Genomic DNA, 19,864 nt, shown 5'->3' on the forward strand with positions numbered 1-19,864 from the left:
TCATGTCTGCCTCTCGTCTAAAGTGACTGAAATTCATTACAATATACATTATGCTTCCTTCCCCTCCACTCATTCTCTCTCTCATTCACCCCTCACCATTTTACCTATAGTGAAGTCCTTTTTTTAAATACTTATTTTGCATTTTTTCACATATGAAACTTGTTCAAATAATTTTAATAGAAAGCTGCATGGAAAAATGTACAAACAGAGAAGCTTGGTGAATGGTAGAGAAACAATTCTGGTGAAGATTTTCCTCCTGAAGTATGTCCTCTAAATTATCAAAAATCTTGTCTAGCTACTTTGTCATCTCTTTAGTGAGAAACTCTGCCAATAACCATAAAAGCACAATATTTTGGAAATACTTTTTGTTTTGTTCTCAGATTTTAACCTTCAAATTGCAGAAGTGAAGGATTGCAATTTGGAGCTCCTTCCCCTATATGGAATAGGTTTAGAAAAGAAAATTCCACTTTTCTCAAGGGAAGTTCAGTTTTGCCTGAACATTTTTAACACCAAAAGTACTACTAACCATTTGTTTGTGTTCTTTAGTAGCAGAGTATGGACAAGGTGAAGTTTTGCTGGCTGTTCTTTCCAACATGGCTTTCATATACTGTGGACTAACAATCCAGTATTTCTTGTTAGAGTTACAACCTCTGCTTTATCACTGACAGACAGAAATTAACACGCAGTGGGAATGTTTTAAAGTCATATTTGCATTTTACACATTCAGCAGTTTATTAGCCCAGAGTACTTTCTTTAAACCAACTGCACTTGCTAGTACAATCTAAAAAGGAAACCAAAAGGGACGCAAATAAGCACTTTATGTGCCAAAATAGTGATCACATTGTTACGCACTTTGTGAAGTGTAAGGGAAGGATCAGTTCCCATTTTGACAGGCAGGAAGTTCAGAGCAGCCTTCAGTGTCATCGCCCAGTTCTCTGGAATGCTCTGCCAACAAGAGATTCAGCAGGCGCCTTCTGTTTTAACTTTTAAGCACCTGCTAAAAACCTTTCTGTTCTGCCAGGCTTATGCAGACAGTTAAGAAAATGCTTTTTTTTTTTTTGCAACAGTTGACCTTTGTTTTTATTGTATTTTTAATGTCTTTTATTCTACGGTGGTTGTTAATGTATTGTAACCACTTTGATGTTTTTAATGAAATAGCAGTATACAAATATATTTTATAAATAATTTTTTTTTAAATGATCATTAAATGATCAGACCATGGAGAAAAGGTGGTAGGGACACAGGAAGAAGAGAAAGAGACAATAGGAAAGACTTACCCCACTCTTATCCCTATTTTGTTTTCATCTGTGGGACCAATGAAACATGATTAAAGTACAGAACCTACGGTAAGAGTAATCATAATCATAAATAGTACTGACTCCCCATTCAAAAACATAAATCAAAATATGTACAATACAGTACAACTTTAAAAAAAACTTAAGGGATATATTTGCACAATATGTAATGTTCTCAGGAGCAATCTTGGTCATTCATGGGGGTGCAGGAAAAATGCAATGTGTGAAGCACATACAAATGTCATCAGTAATATTTCCTGCAATGAAGCCAGTCCATTTTTCCAGCTCCATACACCATAGGAATTTCTAGTAGTTCACATATTAGATTTTTCTGTGCTCCAAGGTTACTCCCATGACAGAATATAAAGTATTGTGTAAAGTGGTTAAGTTCGGGTTCATTTCTAAGCAACCGAAGGGCTATTTACATGAACACCATGTCAAGATGCATACACTTTTCTGGAATTATTAACAATCCAGTAATGTAAAGTTTCAGAGAATTTTAAAACACTTGAAGACTTCACACACTAACTTGTTCCAATCGTTAAAAAAAATAACTTCAGTTGGTCAGAACTTGAGCTGTCGGGAAAGTTTACTCAGCTGAGCAAATATTTCTGCCGTTTGTGTAACGTTCAACTTGCAAGGTTGTGCAAGATGACATTTAACTTGTCAAGGATGTCTTCATATTCAGGCTAATCTTATATGACATCATAAAATATATTACCAGATCAGTCAGGAAGGTGGGGAAGGAGCACATTTGCACCATTTACCAAAAAGGAGTTCTGATATATCTATAGTTTTCATAGCCCCACAATGGATCTGAGCTGATTTATTTCCCATTCTGCAAAGAGCCTAAAAACTCCCATCAGCCCATATCAGTATAGTCCACAATAAGGGATGATGGAAGTTGTAGTTCAACATGTGGAGGGCATGACGAAGACTGCACTACATAAAACAATTTCTTTCACACTGCTTTCAATTCTCTGAGAAAGAGATCACTCATCTTCAGTCTATACTTTGCTCTAAGCATTTAATTAATTTTTGTCTAAGCATTTAATGAATTTGTGACTGAAGGCTCCTCAAGCAGTTTACAGAACACCCCCCAATTATAAAAGAATCCATATATTAGAAACTCAGTAGCAAACACACACACAGAGACATGCACAGAGGAGAGAGAACAGCAAAACTTAGCAATAATAAAAACCTAAGACAGCAGAAAGTTACAAGGCCCAACGCCTGTCAGAATAAGTCTTCAGAGCTTGAAAAATCAGGGAGGCAAACAAACCTACAGGATGAAGGAATTCCACTGCTGAAAAGGCCCTATCCCGAGTTACTGCAACAGTATCTCCTGGTACGGTGGTGGGACACAAAGCAAGGTCTAAGCAGATGGTGTCAATGAAGAGGTAGGTATATACCTTAAGGACTACCTTTTCCTATATCTGAAAGGCTCTATGTGGTTCCAACCCAGGGTAATAATTGTGCCAAAAAACATATTGGGAGCCAGTGCCACTGAAGCAGTAGTGGAATACCATGATCTGTATATAACAGGCACTTAAGAAAAAGTCTGACGTGACCACTCTGTGCCACCTGCAGTTTCTGAACACTTTGCAGCATGTGTTAACAGTAGTCCAACCACGATGTGACCAAGCAAATTAGCACGACCCAACTTCTCTCCCAAGAACCATCATGTCTGCGATACTGTAAGTGGACTAGCTGGCTCCATTTCTGCATTTAGAACTCCTTTTGGGAGATTCACCAAATAACAGTTAGTCAGTTAGGGTCCAGCGTAACTTAAATCTGCTTTCAGCTAGTCCAATGCAGGGCTGCTCCAGAGTTGTATATATTCCTTATACAAAAATAGTGTAATGGGTGGGCAGTACAGTTTTCTCTGCGCTTTGTTTTATGCTATTGCCCATGTGAAATATACCCTAAATGCTAATTCTCAGCTTTTAAAAAAAAGTTCTTGGTATTCATATTTACCGTTTTCATTCTCTCTCCCTCATCCCTCCATCCCCAACAAATAAATGAGTCTCAAGTGCTTCCCCGGTAGTTAATTATGGCCATACCCCCCCTCTCTGGAGCTGGGATCAATATTTTCAAATGGAAAAGCTCACCACAAGTAGAGAAACATGTTGAGTAAAGAGTGCACTGTTCTAGAAGTGAATAAAATACTTTGTGCTTTTACATTTTTGCGTAATGTGTTCTCCCTTGCCTCCCTGCTGTGTTGCACTTTTATGTACAGTAAAACAATCATAAACACACAATTTATCCGACACCCAGCCCTGTCTTGTTTATGAGCCTTCAGACCAGTATGCAAGGACAATACATAAAATAATTGACACTTTGCAATTCTACACATGTCTACTCAAGTCCCACTGGATACAGTGGGGCTTACTCCCTGGTAAGCAGCTATAGAATTGCAGCCTAAAAGACTGCAAACACATATCCACAATGGGTCATCTACTCTGAGGGCAATGAATTCTGGTGCTTTGCACAACTAAATCATTAAATTGCTTCTGAAAGAGAGACAGAATAATTACAGACTGACCTTCACAATGATGCCACAGCCATCGCTGTGGACTTGCCACTTTCCAATCAGGAGACTTGCAGAACAGGGACTTGTGCAGAAATACCTGGGGAGGGTTGGCAATTTTTATTCTTTTACCCTAAAAGCAGGCCTTTCCAGGTGCAAAGATGAACCAATGAAGAACACGTCATACAGGAAGAAAGAAGTGTGCCTTGGCTATAATATGTTTGGGATAAGAAGTGCTTATCCCAAACCACCTACCTTTCGAAGCTTTCTTCTACAAACATGTCAAAAAGAAGCTCATTTCTGCAAAATGGATGACATGTCTACAGCGCCTGCCTCTGCAGCAAGACACCAATTTCTCTGCATTTCCAGTTTTTGCACAAAATAAAGTGCTTGGGTTTTGTCAGCAGGAGTAGACCAAAAGACTGCATAGTTGGATGCATGCTTACACTGTGCAGAAGACACTGATGCTGAGCTACCAGAAGTCTCTAAAGAGGTAAGTGTGCCGGGGCAAAACCACAATCCAAAGAAGATCTGATACAGGCACATAAAAATTTAGAGGGCCCAGATATCCCAGCTCAGGGATGGAGAACCTGTAGCCTTATAGATGTTGTTGGACTACAGCTTCCCTCAGCCCTGATCATTGGCCATGGCAGCTGGGGCTCATGGGAGTTGGAGTCCAACAACATCTGGAAAGCCACATGCCTCCTGGTCTAGCTCTTCACCAAGAGAGACAGTACTATGAATTTTTAAAATCAACTCACACAATACATTTATTTCCTATATCCTTGCTATGCTTGTGGTTGAAGTGCTCAATATTTATACCATGACGGGAGATGAGAAGGGAGCTTGGCAAGTTTCCACATGCAAAGGCTCACAAATGAGACCATGGCCTGTTGTTTGGAATAAAAGCCATCCAGGGATGATGAGTTGCACATTTCCCAAGTTTTAATAGACACAGAAGTGAGTCCATTTTAACTTAAGACTACACCAATTCCATTCTATTGCATGTCCCTTCTTAAGAGTGTACATTATTGGAGTAAACAGTTTTGTGGTGTTAAAAGTAAAAACAAGAGTGTGAGAGAGATCTTGTTACATAGAAGCAGCAGCAGTGTGTGTGTGTGTGTGTGTGCATGTAGGGGAGGGGAGAAGAATAGGGGAATTATCAAGAGTAGCTAACATTTTACAGGTAATAAATACATTCCAAGATGCAGCATTTCATTATTCCCCTAGTTCACTGAAATATTACTCGCCAGTTTGCATCCCTAGCGTTAAATAGCTTCGTGACGTTTGGTCAGACTGGCCTCTGGAGGGCCTCCTAAGCAATCCAGGTGCCTATTATCTTCCACAGATGATGAGCAGGGCCAGTCTGAAAACTAATCCTGCCGCATGAGCATTGAAACCTTAAGATTCTCCCGGGGAAGCATGTCAGGATGTTTACAGACTTTGTGAAGCTCCAGGACAGCTGTGCTCTTATCTTCTGTTACCTTGAAGAAAGTGAAAGAGGGAGAGGTTACTGAAAGCAGCACCATGCAATCAAATGTTGACTAGAAGCGCACACAGCCACTAAACTAAATATAGCATGGAACCTCAACAGGCTATATCTGTCACAGCAAAATGGAGAGTCACAGCTCCTGTTGTACTAAAGTCAAAGATTCAATGAAGTTGCTTGTTCTAAAAGAGCTATGGTAAAACCAAAAACTACATGCTACAGATTTTTTTAAAAAATAAAAAACAACATTCAACCTCTCCTGATATTGTCGGGACTACCAGCTCCCATCAGTCCCAGCCAGCATGGTCAATGGTCAGGGATGATGGAAGTTGTAGTCCAATAGTATCTGGAGAGCCACAGGTTCCTCTTCCATGGTTTAGTATGATGTGTGAACACAGACATTTTGTTCTTTGTATGGATTACTTCAGATTTCATTAGCATTTGCAAATAAGCTTGAAGACCCATCTATCCATCCAACCATATGATAGACACTGCTTTGGCCTTTAGCATTTTCTGTCCCACAACTCATTCCCTCAACCCCCTCCCCCCACTGTGCTTCCACTGGTAGGTTAACACATATTCCTTCCACTCATTTATTTTCATTAGGGAGGCAATTTGGTGCTCTCCAGAAGTTGGTGGACTATAACTGCCATCAGTCCCAGTCAGGCTGGCCATACTACCTCAGGCTAAAGGGAGTTGTAGTTCCAAAAATATTTGAAAGATGCTGGGTTGTCTATCCTCGATTTTAAGTCTTCAGAGTTGTTTTACTGAACCAATGAAAAATTTAGCATGTTTTTCAGCATATCGCATCACAAATAAGGCTACAATCATATACTTACTTACCTTCAATGAGACCTACTTTTAAGTAGACTTGTATAGGAATGTTAAAAACAGTAACAAGAAGCACACACACCAACAAATTACATATTTAATATTTGTATTTTGAAATGTTAAAGCATAACCAGCTTGGGAAATGGGGGGAGACAGCCAACAAGATCTATTTCGGTACAGATGTCAGCAGTAGGCTGATGATACCCAGCTCTATTACTCTGTAACATCTGAATCGGGAGAGGCCGTGCAAGACCTGGACTGCTGCCTGGACTCGGGCCAATAAACTGACTCTGAATCCTAGCAAGACAGAGGTGCTGTGGATTGGTGGTTCCCGAGTTCAAATGATTGGTCAGTTGCCTGCTTTGGATGGGGTCGTACTCCCTCTGAAAGAGCAGGTCTGTAGTCTGGGGGTGCTCCTGGATCTATCTTTGTTGCTAGAGGCCCAGGTGGCCTCAGTTACTAGGAGTACCTTTTACCAGCTTCAGCTAGTTGGACCAGGATAGCCTGATTACTGTGGTCCATGCACTGGTAACCTCCAGGCTGGATTATTGTAATGCGCTCTATGTGGGGCTGCCCTTGAGGCTGGTCTGGAAGCTGCAGCTGGTGCAAAATGTGGTGGCAAGACTGCTCATTGGGGCAGGGTATCGCCAACATGTCACTTCACTGCTGAAAGAATTGCACTGGCTGCCCATTTGCTACTGGGCCAAATTCAAGGTTCTAGTTTTGGTGTATAAAGCCCTATACAGCTTGGGGTCAGGATACCTGAAAGACCATCTTATGTCTTATATACCGTTGATCGCTGCGCTCTGCAGGCGAGGGCCTCCTGCAGATACCACCTCATCAGGAGGTCTGTTCTGCACAACATAGGAAACGGACCTTTCATGTGGTGGCACCTTCCCTGCAGAATTCCCCACTCTTAAATATTAGATAGGCACCATCTCTGTTATCTTTTCGGCGCCTATTGAAGACCTTCCTCTTTCAACAAGCCTTTTAAGCTGAGACCTTGTTCCAGTCTGCATCTGTGTTGAAATTGCTTTTTAATATGTTTTTAAACCTTTTTTTTTAAAAAAAAGTTTCTAACCTTTTTTAAAAAAAAAAAGATTTCTTGAAAGCTTTAAAAAATGTTTTTAAATATGTTTTGTTTTAATGTATTTTAAAGTCTGTTTTTATTATGTTTTAAAGTGTTTTTAGTGCTTTTGTTTGCCACCCTGGGCTGCTGCTGAGAAGAAGGGTGGGATATAAATCAAATAACAAACAAACAAACAAATAAATAAATAATACAGAATGTTAAATGTATCGCAATAAGGATTTTTTTCTTCTCAGGCAGGTTGCAAAAGCAAGCAGCAGTATTACATTCATAAAATAAAGTTAAGATAATCTTCAAACAAGAACTATTAGGTTATACTGACAACTGAAAAGTAGCAGTCAGAACACTCAGGAAGAACTATAATTCCCTTAATAGTGGAAGCATTCTATTGTTCTTGTCAAGGCACATCTGCAGTTTAGAAATGGAATTAAAATTGTCAAAATGTTTAAAAGTTCCCATTCTAGATTTTTTTTAAAAGACAGTATAATGAAAGCCAAGAGAATAATTTTTTAAATTGAAAATACTATGTACTAAAACAGATGTAATGGGCATAGTTAAGGAGGAATGGGAAAAGTTTTAAAATAAACCTAAAAAAAAACATTTTACAAATACTTCTGAAAGATGCTCCAGGTCTTTTATCCCCTTGGGAATATAGTATTCTCCAGTCAGAAGGGCAACCACCAAAACCTCTCTTTCTGGGTTCTGAGAGTACAAAAATGGTATGGTTAATCAGGGGCTCAGCCGATCTAAGACAGGTGTGGGGAACCTGTGATTCCCCAAATGATGTTGGACTACTGATCCCCAGTCCCTGAAGGACTGACACATATACATTCATCACTGGCATATTCAACACTTGAAGATTCACAGCTGAATATGTGAATCTTCCTCTTTCAACAAGCCTTTTGAGACTTTATCCCAGTCTGCTTCTGTGTTAGAATTGCTTTTTAATATGTTTTTAAACCTTTTTAAAAAAACAAAACAAAAAAACAGTATGTTTTTAACCTTTTGTTAAGGTGTCTTCAAAGCTTTTTTAAAGTTGTTTTGTTTTAATGTATTTTAAAGTCTGTTTTATGATGTTTTAAAGTGTTTTTAGTGCTTTTGTTTGCCGCCCTGGGCTCCTGCTGGGAGGAAGGGCAGGATAGAAATCAAATAATAAATAAATAAATAAACCAATATCAAGGAAAAAATACTAGGTTTGGGCACAGTGTGAAAGCTCTGCCTTCAATGTTATTTCGCAGATGCACACAATCAAACAGTTAACATGCATGTGTGAACCAGCCCTACTTTGCATGTCCAATATCTAACACAGAGCTGTGTTATCAACCATAAAGCATCTCAGTTGATTTTAGGGATGTATTTATTTGTTGGATTGTTTTCTCTTAAATGATTGCAACCTATGCTGAGACTGTATGATGAGAAGTAGGATAAAAGTATTCTAAATAAATATACTCCGATTATGTTATTTTTCCGAACTTGGGAGGGGGGATTTAAAAAAAAATCTTCAGAAGTTTAATAAATTCCTGTACACAATTTTGATGCCTTAAATAACCAGGACACTTCCCGAAACAAGTGCCTCTTTCATAAATCCTCTGAGATGGATAAAGTCCAAATATTACAATGTAATGACAATCAAAAGCTAAACACCATTGTTTCTGAGAACAGAATAATTTTGGCTGACCGTATTCTAGGTGACAAGCCCTAAGGCTGCAAGATACATCAGATAACACACATCACTTATGAAAAAGAAAAAAAATGGCTCCAGATTTCAAGATTCGTTTCAGTTTATGAAAAGAAGAAAGGAATAGAATAATTATGCTACTAGATCAAGGGCTGACAGGAGGCAGATCCAGTATCTACTGGTAGATCTCTGGGTGATTTGCAATAGGTGAGCAAGTGTGACTTCCCATTCTTACTGAATGAAAATGATATCTCGTAGGAACACTCTAGTTCGCATTCTCCATGTTCTGAAGCATGCCATTATGGCTCTGGTTCAAGCCACAAAGGCACTGAAAGGGAGATCTTGGTAATTGCTCCCCTGTTCTGGAGCTTCCTCTGGCATCTGTCAAGGTTTGGCATCTTCTGGAGAGACAGATGGAGTACCCATTTCTACATGTTCCAACTTGTTTTTATAGATGGTACTAATTGCCCTCTGCTCATGTCAATAGGACGGAATGCATCTGCTGGCTAGCTGGTGCAGATGTAGATAAGGCAGGGTGGGGAACCTCAGGCCTGGAGGGCCAAATGCAGCTCTCCAAGACTTTATCTGGCCCATGGGACTCTCTCCAGACCACAACCCCTTTCCAGTCACATCCTCAAGTGTTTTTGCCTGGCTGGAATGTGTCTTTGAATTTTGATAACGCCTCTTGCTTGCCTAAATGGAGGATAGAGAGGGATGTGTGAGTGTCTGTAGAAACTAGCCCATTGTACAAAGGTAAAATCCACATTCATTGCTGTATCCACTTTTAATTCTGGCCCTGCCCACACCTGGCATGTGGCCTTCAGAGTGTTGTCGAGAAGATAACGCAGCTTTTGGGATGAAAACAGTTCTCCTAGGGCTAGGATCTAGGGCTAAGTGTCATTGACTCAGTTAGAGGGTCAGTGAAAAGTAACAGAAGCAGCACGGGGACTGTTTTTCACAAATGGCTCCTGTGTGCCTGCCTGGGATAACAATTAAGTAATCAAACTATCAGATTCTGTGGGACAAACCTACATGGTGAGCCCTCACCCATGTGGTTAGGTCATTTAGATGCTCAGCCATAAACTCAAAATGCACAATTGAACCTCCCTCAGGTCCCATCCACCAATCTGGTACCTGAAATATGGAGAGAACTCTACTGGCATGTCTTACAGGGTTGTTGAAGATAATGAGCATCACTTAAGAAGCATAAAACAAGAAATTATAATTATTATTACAATGCCCGTTTCATATATATAAAAAAGAGACTTTAATGTTATTCTTCTAGGATAATTTTAGAAATCTAAGACAAATGCAAATATTTTAAGAAATCTTGCCATTTTAATTGAGGATCCAGTACTGAATATTCCAAGGTCTCCAAGAGATGTACAAAATCTCCATATTCCAGAAATGAGTAGGTGTGTTACTTATCTCGAAGTTGACTGCCTCATAAATCACTTCATCTCAAACAGCTTTATGGGGTCAAGGGATAGCTATAATATCTTTCTTCAACAATTCCTATCAGTTTTCATCTCCTTAATGAACTTCAGCATAAACATCTGTACCTCTCACCCAATAAAGCCAACATCGCTAACTGCACTGTCTCCTCAAAGAAACCAACCATTCAGTCTTGACAACTGCAATTTGTCCTTTGTCAGCCACCCTAGGCTCCTTCTGGGAGGAACAGTGGGAGAGAAGCTGAATAAATGGTAATAATTATTAATAATTTCTCTCATCTCACCTGTTTTCCATTTCTCATGATCTCCAAAGTTAAACAGGACTAGCACTGCTTAAAAACAAACCCAAACAAACAAATAACTGAACACGCAACTATGAAAATTCTTAATAGTGCAATCCTATAATGCATACTTGGAAGCCTCACAAAGTTGAGCAGGACTTGCTCTCATGTAAGTGAGTACAGGATGTAGTCTCAGAGCCCTTTGATACAGAACTAGAACAAGATGCCCAGCACAGATGCTTTCATATTGGCTATGCTGCAGAGCACCAGAAGGGGGAGGAACCCCACAATTGTCCAAATAAAGGAAAGCTTGCATTTCTAGCAAGCATTTTATTCTTCAATTCTTATTATTGAAGATTTGCAAACCAAGATTGTAAAAAAAACCCTATACATTTTGTTTATTTGACCACCTGCTAAAACACTAATGGCCTTTCTTCACAACAGAGCCCTGTACTCTTATTAGCCTCCGACAGTTACACATTATATCTTAAGGCTGCTTTAACAGCAGGGCTCCACACGTTTCAGAGTGCAGCTGGTCATCACATATTATCTCCTTCTAGGTCAGATAACTGCAGTTATTACCCTTCCTTCCCACTAAACATTTTTTTTCCAGTAAATCATGTGTACCAGTCAGGGCTGTGGAGTCGGAGTTGTGGAGTCGGAAGCAATTTTGGGTGGAGTCGGTAGAAATGTACCGACTCCAACTTCAAAATAAATTTTGACTGACAAATTTTTTAAAATATAAATTCAAAATGTCAAAGAAGCTTCCCATGAAGTCAGCTGTAGTTGAGCATTTCACCATAACTCAAGATGGAAAACATTTTGTGTGTCAGTGTATGAGATGAAGACAAATGCAGTGATGCCAAGATCAGCGCATATTCAGGCAGCGATAAAAATGCTCCTATGAGAGCTTCCAATTTAAAAAGACATTTACAGCCCTTTCCAGGGCTGTGGAGTTGGAAGCAATTTTGGATGGAGTCGGAGTCGGACAGTAAAAAAATAGAGGAGTCGGAGTCGAAGGTTTGGCGTACTGACTCCACAGCCCTGGTACCAGTTTGAACCGACTGCATCTGATCCCCTCAACAATAGCCCTCTGCAGAAAATAATTATTGGATGAGTTTCAGTTGGTGCAGCTCGAGGAAGTGGACAAGGTGCTTGGAATGGTGCGGGCGACCACGTCTGCTCTGGACCCCTGCCCATCTTGGCTGGTGAAGACTGGCAGGGCTGTAACCACCGGCTGGGCCAAGGAGGTAATAAATGCCTCCTTGAGAGAGGGCGTAGTCCCTGGCAGTCTCAAGGAGGCAGTAGTAAGACCTCTTTTAAAGAAACCTTCTTTAGACCCAGATGTGTTGAACAACTATAGACAGGTGGCGAATGTCCCTTTTTTGGGCAAGGTTTTGGAGCGGGTGGTCGCTGGCCAGCTCCAGGCGCTCTTGGATGAAACCGATTATCTGGATCCATTTCAATCCGGTTTTAGGTCCGGTTTTGGCCCTGAAACAGCCTTGGTCGCCCTGTATGATGACCTTTGTCGGGAGAGGGACAGGGGGAGTGTGACTCTGTTGGTTCTCCTTGATCTCTCAGCGGCGTTTGATACCATCGACCATGGTATCCTTCTGGGGAGGCTCGCGGAGTTGGGAGTTGGGGGCACTGCTTGGCAGTGGCTCCGCTCCTACTTAGCAGATCGTCGCCAGAAGGTAGTGCTTGGGGAACATTGCTCGACACCCTGGACTCTCCATTGTGGAGTCCCTCAGGGATCGGTTTTGTCCCCTATGCTCTTTAACATCTACATGCAGCCTCTGGGTGCGGTCATCAGGAGTTTTGGAGTGCGTTGCCATCAGTACGCTGATGACACGCAGCTCTACTTCTCCTTTTCACCTTCTTCAGGTGAGGCTGTTGATGTGCTGAACCGTTGCCTGACCGCGATAATGGACTGGATGAGACCTAATAAACTGAAACTCAATCCAGACAAGACTGAGACACTGTTAGTGAGCTCTTTCCCTGCCCAGATGGTGGATGTTTCTCCTGTTCTAGATGGGGTTACACTCCCCTTGAAGGAACAGGTTCGTAGTTTGGGGGTCCTTTTTGACCCTTCCTTGTCACTTGAGGCTCAAGTGGCCTCGGTGGCACGGAACGCGTTCTACCATCTTCGCTTAGTAGCCCAACTACGCCCCTATCTGGACAGTGATGATCTCGCCAGTTGTTCACGCTCTGGTAACTTCTAGACTGGATTACTGTAATGCGCTCTACGTTGGGCTGCCCTTGAAGACTGTTCGGAAACTTCAGCTAGTGCAAAATGCGGCAGCCAGGTTGTTGACGAGGACCAATCGGTCCGCGCATATAACACCTGTCCTGGCTCGCTTGCACTGGCTACCTATTTGTTTCCGAGCCAGATTCAAGGTGCTGGTTTTGACCTATAAAGCCTTACACGGTGTGGGACCGCAATACCTTGTGGAACGCCTCTCCCGCTATGAACCTACCCGTTCACTTCGTTCAGTATCTAAGGCCCTCCTCCGGGTACCAACTCACCAGGATGCCCGGAGGATTGTGACTAGATCTAGGGCCTTTTCTGTGGTGGCCCCCGAACTGTGGAACAGCTTACCGGAGGAGATACGCCTGGCGCCTACGGTTCTTTCTTTTAGGCGCCAGGTTAAGACCTGGCTATACCCCCAGGCATTTTAATGTTCAATGTTTTTATGTTTAATGTTTTAGTTTAATTTTGTTGCTCTTTGTTATTGATTTTATTTTAATATTGTATTTTAATCTTGTTTTGTACACCGCCCAGAGAGCTATTAGCTATGGGCGGTTTAGAAATGAAAATAAATAAATAAATAAATAAATCACATTAACACTTTTATTTCAGCACCGTAATACTGCCTGCAGCTTGGGAAAATCCCTTCATTTAGGACAAGTGGTCAGAGGCCCAGCCTTTGCTAATAGGAGAAGCCCTTCAGTTTACATGGTGTGATCCTCAACAGCTTCCTCATAAATTTCTTTGCATTCATCCAGCTGAGTTGCTCATTCACCCCTTTCAAGCAGACATCTATTTTCCACATCCAACTCTAGGCCATCTTTTGTAGCTCTGGAAACATTTTTATTGGAATGGCTTCTGCCAAATTGACTCATTTGGCTTAACAAAAGAGTTGACCAGCAAATGTTTCACGGATTTGAGTTAAGTCACAATAGAGAACAAGTGAAAGAGAATGATGGGGGGGAAATGCAGCGGATGATGATGTTGGTGCCTTTGGCTGTGTTCAGTGATTGAAAGACTGAAGGCTATTAGGGGTGTGCATCATCTTTGGACAAAACTCATTCAAAGCGAAGCAGTCCCTTATCCAAAACAGGTTTCAAAGCAATTTCTCCCCTCTTCCTGACACCTCTATTGTGGGCAGATATATATATATTTTAAAGGCTACTGGCTTTTTACTTGGAAGTAAGCCCATTGAGCAAAGTAGGACTTACATCAGAGGAAACATGAGCAGAACCAGGCTGCTTACAAAATGCCTTCAGCTGCAACCACATGGGTGCCATTTCTCTATGCAGCAATACCATGTCGGTTGGGAGGGGGTATGTGCAAATGAAGCAACCAACCAAACGGATGGGACAACTGCATTCAACCTGCATGGTTGCATAATTCCTTTCACACACACTATCTCTCCATGGGAGTGGGCAGGAGAAGCTGGGAAGAAGAGCTAAGCACCCCTTCTCCTATCTTCCAATTCCCTCCCCCACCACTGAATGTGTCGTTTCCACCCAAACATTACAGTCATTGGTTGTTACCATTCTTACCTTGAGAACCCTGATCCTACTGGGATTCCCACTCACACAGAGGCTTCGAAGCATGTTCAGTGGAATGAGGGTAGAAGCCTCCTTCAGACTTTCATGCTCAATGCAAGAGGAGCCAGCACACCAGGGAACACTGGGAGTGGGGCTTGTGTGTGCCCGCCCCTGCTCCACTATATACTTTTAACCATCAGACAAGAGGGCTCTGGCCAATTTGGTGATGTTCATCTACTTGATAGAGACATAATACTATTCACACTTTAAAGCAGAAATAAACACATAGTTGCTGGGGCCAGCATGAAGTTAAAGCAGAAATAAACACATAGCTTCTGGGGTCAGCGTGAAGTTATCTTGCAGGTCTCTATTCCCGTTTCAAATGCAGAGTATTAATTACTGGCTTCTGTCAGTTAGATGGGGAAAGTAAATTGTGATTGTTAACATCAACTCACTGTTATTTCTCTAGGACCTCCAGTTTGGCAGTTTTGAGAACAGCCTGTCTTAAGAAGTTGGTTTCCAGAATTAACACTCTACTATAAGCTACTGAATCTTCTTCATGTGAGTAAGCTGTGAAGAACACTGGGCAACAGCTCAGCAGCCAATGCATCAACAAGTTACAACACTTGATCTGCACATTAAATGGAAGAGAGCAGGGAGAGAGAGAAGTGCATGGAACCACATGGCCCTAGACTAAGATGCAACAAAAAAAGGGGGAAAAAAGTCAGAAGCAGGAAAGTGCACTAAAATGGAGAGGGAAATGCAGCTCTTTAGAATCCCAGAGATTTCTATTGCCTGGTGTCCCAACACCTCATTTATCAATCACAGCTCTGACTTCACTCATTGGCTAATGAGCAGGGTCAGGTTGGTTCATTTCACAGAAATCGCTGTGCACATTTTCTGTGTGTGCATATTTTCAAGGGTATGTGCACATTTTGTTCCATAGCGTTCTTTCTTGGAGGGCTACAGACATTCTTTTTTAATGAAAGCACAGATTCTGGGTTACCTGCTGATGCACCACTGAAGGCCTTTGTGAGTGCCATGACACCTGGGGGCAATGGGTTGTGACCCCTGATCTATGAACAGTAGATTATTATTTTCCTAAAAGTGTACGTAGCGACTTCCTCTGGGTCTCAAAAAAGGAGTGAAACTATAAGCCCTGACAAGCTGCAGGATTAGTAATCCTTACTCTAGCAATTATATTGTACAGAGGGGCAGAAATGTAGAAGCAACATAAGCAGGGAAGTTTTACATGGATGTATGAGCTGGGTAGGAACTGCAATGAGGTTTTTTTCCCCAAAGGGTGAGAGCACAGTTTCATCAAACTTTGAGGGAAAAGCTACCCTACAGAAAAAACACCCACAATGATAATACTATTTTTTTGAAAGCCATAGAAATAAAACAGAAATATAAAACGTCCAAGTGGCACTTCCCACTGCAACTTTACACCCAGATTTTTTTAAAAAAACAGGAGCCTAAGCTAAACACTCCAGGCCACATAGACAAATTCCCTAAATTATATATTCTGTCATATGCATATAATCAGTACAAAGCAATCTGTAGGGAGTACTGTTGTGCTCAAATTCTGCCTGCGGGCTTCCCATGGACATCTGGTCTGCCACTGTGATAACAGACTGCCAGACTACATGGGCCTTTGACCTGATCCAGCAGGCTCTTCTCGAGTTATGGTCTTTGTTGTCATTAGGAATATGTGAAACACAAGACCAATTTACAGTTGACTTTCTAAAATGGCATTCAGCAAGCTCTCCAACAAATACTGATATAGTGCAGGCTTTTTAAAAAAACAAACAATCAATTTTTAAGTAACAGCTGAACTCAAAACTTTCTAGTTGCATTTCAAAAGGTGGCAAAGACACTTTTGGGTTGTTAGTAGTGACCAAGACTAACGCTTAAATATGTCCACCTTTTATATCATAATGCAAGATATAACAATGCATACATGTATAATAGTGTAATTTGAATCTTACCACTGAAACAGTTCATCCCTCTTACTTTTTAAAGCTTTGAAAACAAAACTCCTAGCAAACACACACAGATGCAAAGCAGATGCTTAAGCCAGCTTCTGTACTGCTTATACAGTCTCCTATATGCACTTACCTGTAACTGAAGCCAAAATTATGTCTCAAATTGTGTTAAGAGGTCTCTTATTTCTGGGGTCAGATGTTCCACTGCCTTGGCAGCTTCTGTTATAGCTTTCCGATACATCCCTTTCTTCTTACGATTAAATCGTAGTTTGAAATATTCAGAGAAAGGGGAGAGTTTTGAGAGAGACAAGAAAGATGTTGTTGGAGAACCAAACCATGAAACTTTTGCTTCTTGCCAGGAAGGGTCTCCATTTTCCTTCTGACTAAGATTTATGTCAAGCACACGGGCCGGCCACCATGGGAAGCCGTGAATTTTGCCCCAAACGATATCCCCTACTGAAATAGTTCTTCCATCTTCAATGACACACTTGGAGACACTTTGCGTGTGCAGTCTAACTGTTAATGGTGGCACAATCTTACGCTCATCTTTCGAGGATGAAGAGACAGATGCATCATCACCAGGTAAAAAGTCACACACGTCTGGTGATGTTACTTCTGAGCTAGAAGATTTGGATTCATCTAGGCTGTCATTGCTACACACTGATAAGCTAGAAGAATCCGCTTTCCTCTTACGATAATTCATAAGAAAAGCCAAGTTATCATGTCCATCTTTACCTTGCGGAAACCTTTTGAAGTCATCATCTTCACAGGAGCTCCCTGAAGACATCTCAGCTAAACATCTATCTGCAGACTCATTGGTATAAAAAGCAGCAGCATGAGACTCTCCATGGCTGGGAGGGACATTCATCTCATCGATAAGTTCCGCTTTATAAATTGAAACATTATCCCCCTCAGTGATCCGATGGGGCTTCAGCCTGATTTTTGGGGGTGGCACATCTGCGCTGGAATGCACAGGCCTAGTTAACTTCAACTTTGGAATGGAAGCAAGCTGACTACTCTGCGACTTGTCCACAAAACATTTGGTTTCACGATACTGTTCCGAGTCTCTTGTCTCCTCTTGGTCCTCCTCTCTGTTCTGTAGTAGTCGCTGAGGACCAAATGGCTTCCCTGAGCCATGAACCCGGGAGGGAATTTTCACTACCTCCCCTTTACCTTGTGGGGTGCTGTAAGATATTTTTATCACTGGAGTCCGATGCAACAGCTCTCCAGGAAACTTATCTTCCTCCCGCTTTTCTCTTTTGCTCCTTTTCTCTCCATATTCAGATTCACTGTGCCTTTTTTGCTCCTTATCCTGAATGCTTAGCTTCCTCCTGGTTTTTGCATTCTGCCTGGTTTTGTTACCCTCCTCTGGGCTCAGAGTGTTTTTACACTTTTCGCAAAGCACCTGCCTAGGTCTCAGCCTGATGGTACTCATGATGAGCCGGCCAGGGTCTCTATTTCGGGACAAGCGCCTCTTTGTCCTTTTTATAGTCCTGGGAGGTGGCTGAGGTACCCACTGATTATATGTGCGCCTTAACCATAATGGAGGGGGAAAGGGGGCTCCCTCAAAATAGGGAGGGTAAGGAAAAACATTGCCCGATGGCGGTGGAGGCAAGAGGGGTGGAACTTGTTCCTCGCCATTGGCCTTTTCATCCAAAGACCACTGTCCACTCTCCAGCTGTACAGGCTGCCTGTCTTCAGACGTCCCATTAGTGCAAGTCTTATTAGGAGGGTCATCGGTCTTTGGTAATGACACTGGTGGAACACAAAGCAATCCAGACCTAGAGCAATGTGGGAAGGAAAATAAAAAAAGGGGGGGGGAAACACAAGATCAGAATAAAGTTAACTGTGTCCATCACCAAAATTATACAGGGAGACACATTTTAAAATGCGCAGCAGAAATTGAAAGTTACCTTCTCATCCTACAACCGTGAAGCAACATAACCTCCAACTTTAGAATGTTAGTTCAACCCTTTGTATGGAGAGTCCAACGCAAATTGTGTGCTAGAAATTCTTCTCATGTATGGCACACCCATATGTTCCAGTGAAAGCAAGTACAACATGGGAAGGGTAACTTGCACAGAACCACCACATTCTCATGATGGGCTCCTACTCTTTGGGCCCTTTTCCAGACTTTGCCAAGCAATGCTATTCTTAAGTAACCACTGCCCTCCTCACATGGCAGTTGCAATGGGGCCAGTTGATATAGTTACTTCTCCCTTCACATGAACAAGCCAATCTGTGGTGAAGCACACGTGTGCACACACACACAAAATCATGAGGAGAAACAGAAGCATGAATAAGTCAGACCCTGGATACAGTTGCAACGATTGCCATAGTCACAGTAGTCAGAAAAGGGGTTGCTGCAATTGATGCTGGCTCTATCCATAAACAATGCAGCGCATACTTCCATTTTCCCATGCAATTGTGAAAAGCTGTGTTCCAGAGCCACCCTGAGAGTGATCACATTGTATTGGAAAAGGGAACAGATAGGAAGAAAATGCACATATCATCTGAGTCCAAGACACAGTCAAACGTACCAGAATGCTTAAAAAGTAGTTTTGCATATATTTGGATCAATGCAGCTTTCCGTAACCTCCAAGATGCCCTCCTGAAGTTTTGAACTACAGTCCCTATCAGCCGCAGCCAGAATGCCAATTGTAAGAGAGGATGGGAATTATAGTTCAACGAGCTACTGCATTCAACTTGAAAATCTTGGGCTGAAGTCTCCTAGGCTTCCCCACTGTTCTTCCACCCTGTACTTTCCAAAAGGCCAGTCACCCACAATTCACCCCTTAGCACCCAATTATAACTCACTTATGTCAGAGAAAATTAAATGGTTGTTTAAGCAGCAGCAGCACTTAAACCTAGCACAAATTCCTTAAACTGAGCCCAGTCAGTTTAGCTTCCTCTATAAAGGGAGGTGCAAATTCAACCAGCAGGCACCAAGTTTCCATCATCATCACAGTCAAACAGGAAAGCTCACTCCTGCTCGGTTATATGGATTTTAAAAAACCCATTTCACAAATCTGAAGGCTTGGTAAAACACGAAAAGAAGAAAACATTCTTCCCCCCCCAACCCCCGGACTTCCACATTTCTACGGCTCCTCCCCACTTTAAATTCTCCCCACTTTAAAGATGAAGAACATGAGAATTATCTGAATGTTCATATCCATAAAATACCCTAAAAAACCCCAAATTATTCTTGTGAAGCTTAGGACTGGTTCCCTCAGGTATTGGCTAATCCAGCCTTCAGCAACCTTGTGCTTTCCAGATGTTTTGTACTGCAACTTTCATCAGTTCCAGCTGGTGTGACCATACCAGCAGGGGCTGATAGAAGCTGCAGTCCAAAACATCTGGAGGACACCAGTTTGGCGAAGGCTGGGGTAATACTAAATTCCTTGGAGAAAGAGCAGAATATAGATGTGATGGACATAACAATCCAATGAGGCCAGAAAGA

The 19,864-nt window shown here is 41.8% G+C and overlaps 1 protein-coding gene across 3 annotated transcripts in view; it reads right to left on the bottom strand.

The window, feature by feature from the left end:
- Positions 1-4,748: 4,748 nt before the first annotated feature.
- Positions 4,749-19,864, bottom strand: part of PWWP2B (PWWP domain containing 2B) — a 35,833-nt gene continuing 20,717 nt past the window's right edge. For all 3 annotated transcript variants that reach the window (XM_061635631.1, XM_061635633.1, XM_061635632.1), the window contains exons 3-4: positions 16,538-18,185; positions 4,749-5,309 (exon numbers count right to left, since the gene is read on the bottom strand). In XM_061635631.1, coding sequence (XP_061491615.1) covers positions 16,556-18,185 — 1,630 coding nt within the window. In that variant the 3' untranslated portion in view covers positions 4,749-5,309; positions 16,538-16,555. The remainder of the gene's footprint in view (positions 5,310-16,537; positions 18,186-19,864) is intronic.

Source organism: Rhineura floridana, chromosome 7 (genome assembly GCF_030035675.1).
Source record: "Rhineura floridana isolate rRhiFlo1 chromosome 7, rRhiFlo1.hap2, whole genome shotgun sequence".
Classification (NCBI taxonomy): domain Eukaryota; kingdom Metazoa; phylum Chordata; class Lepidosauria; order Squamata; family Rhineuridae; genus Rhineura; species Rhineura floridana.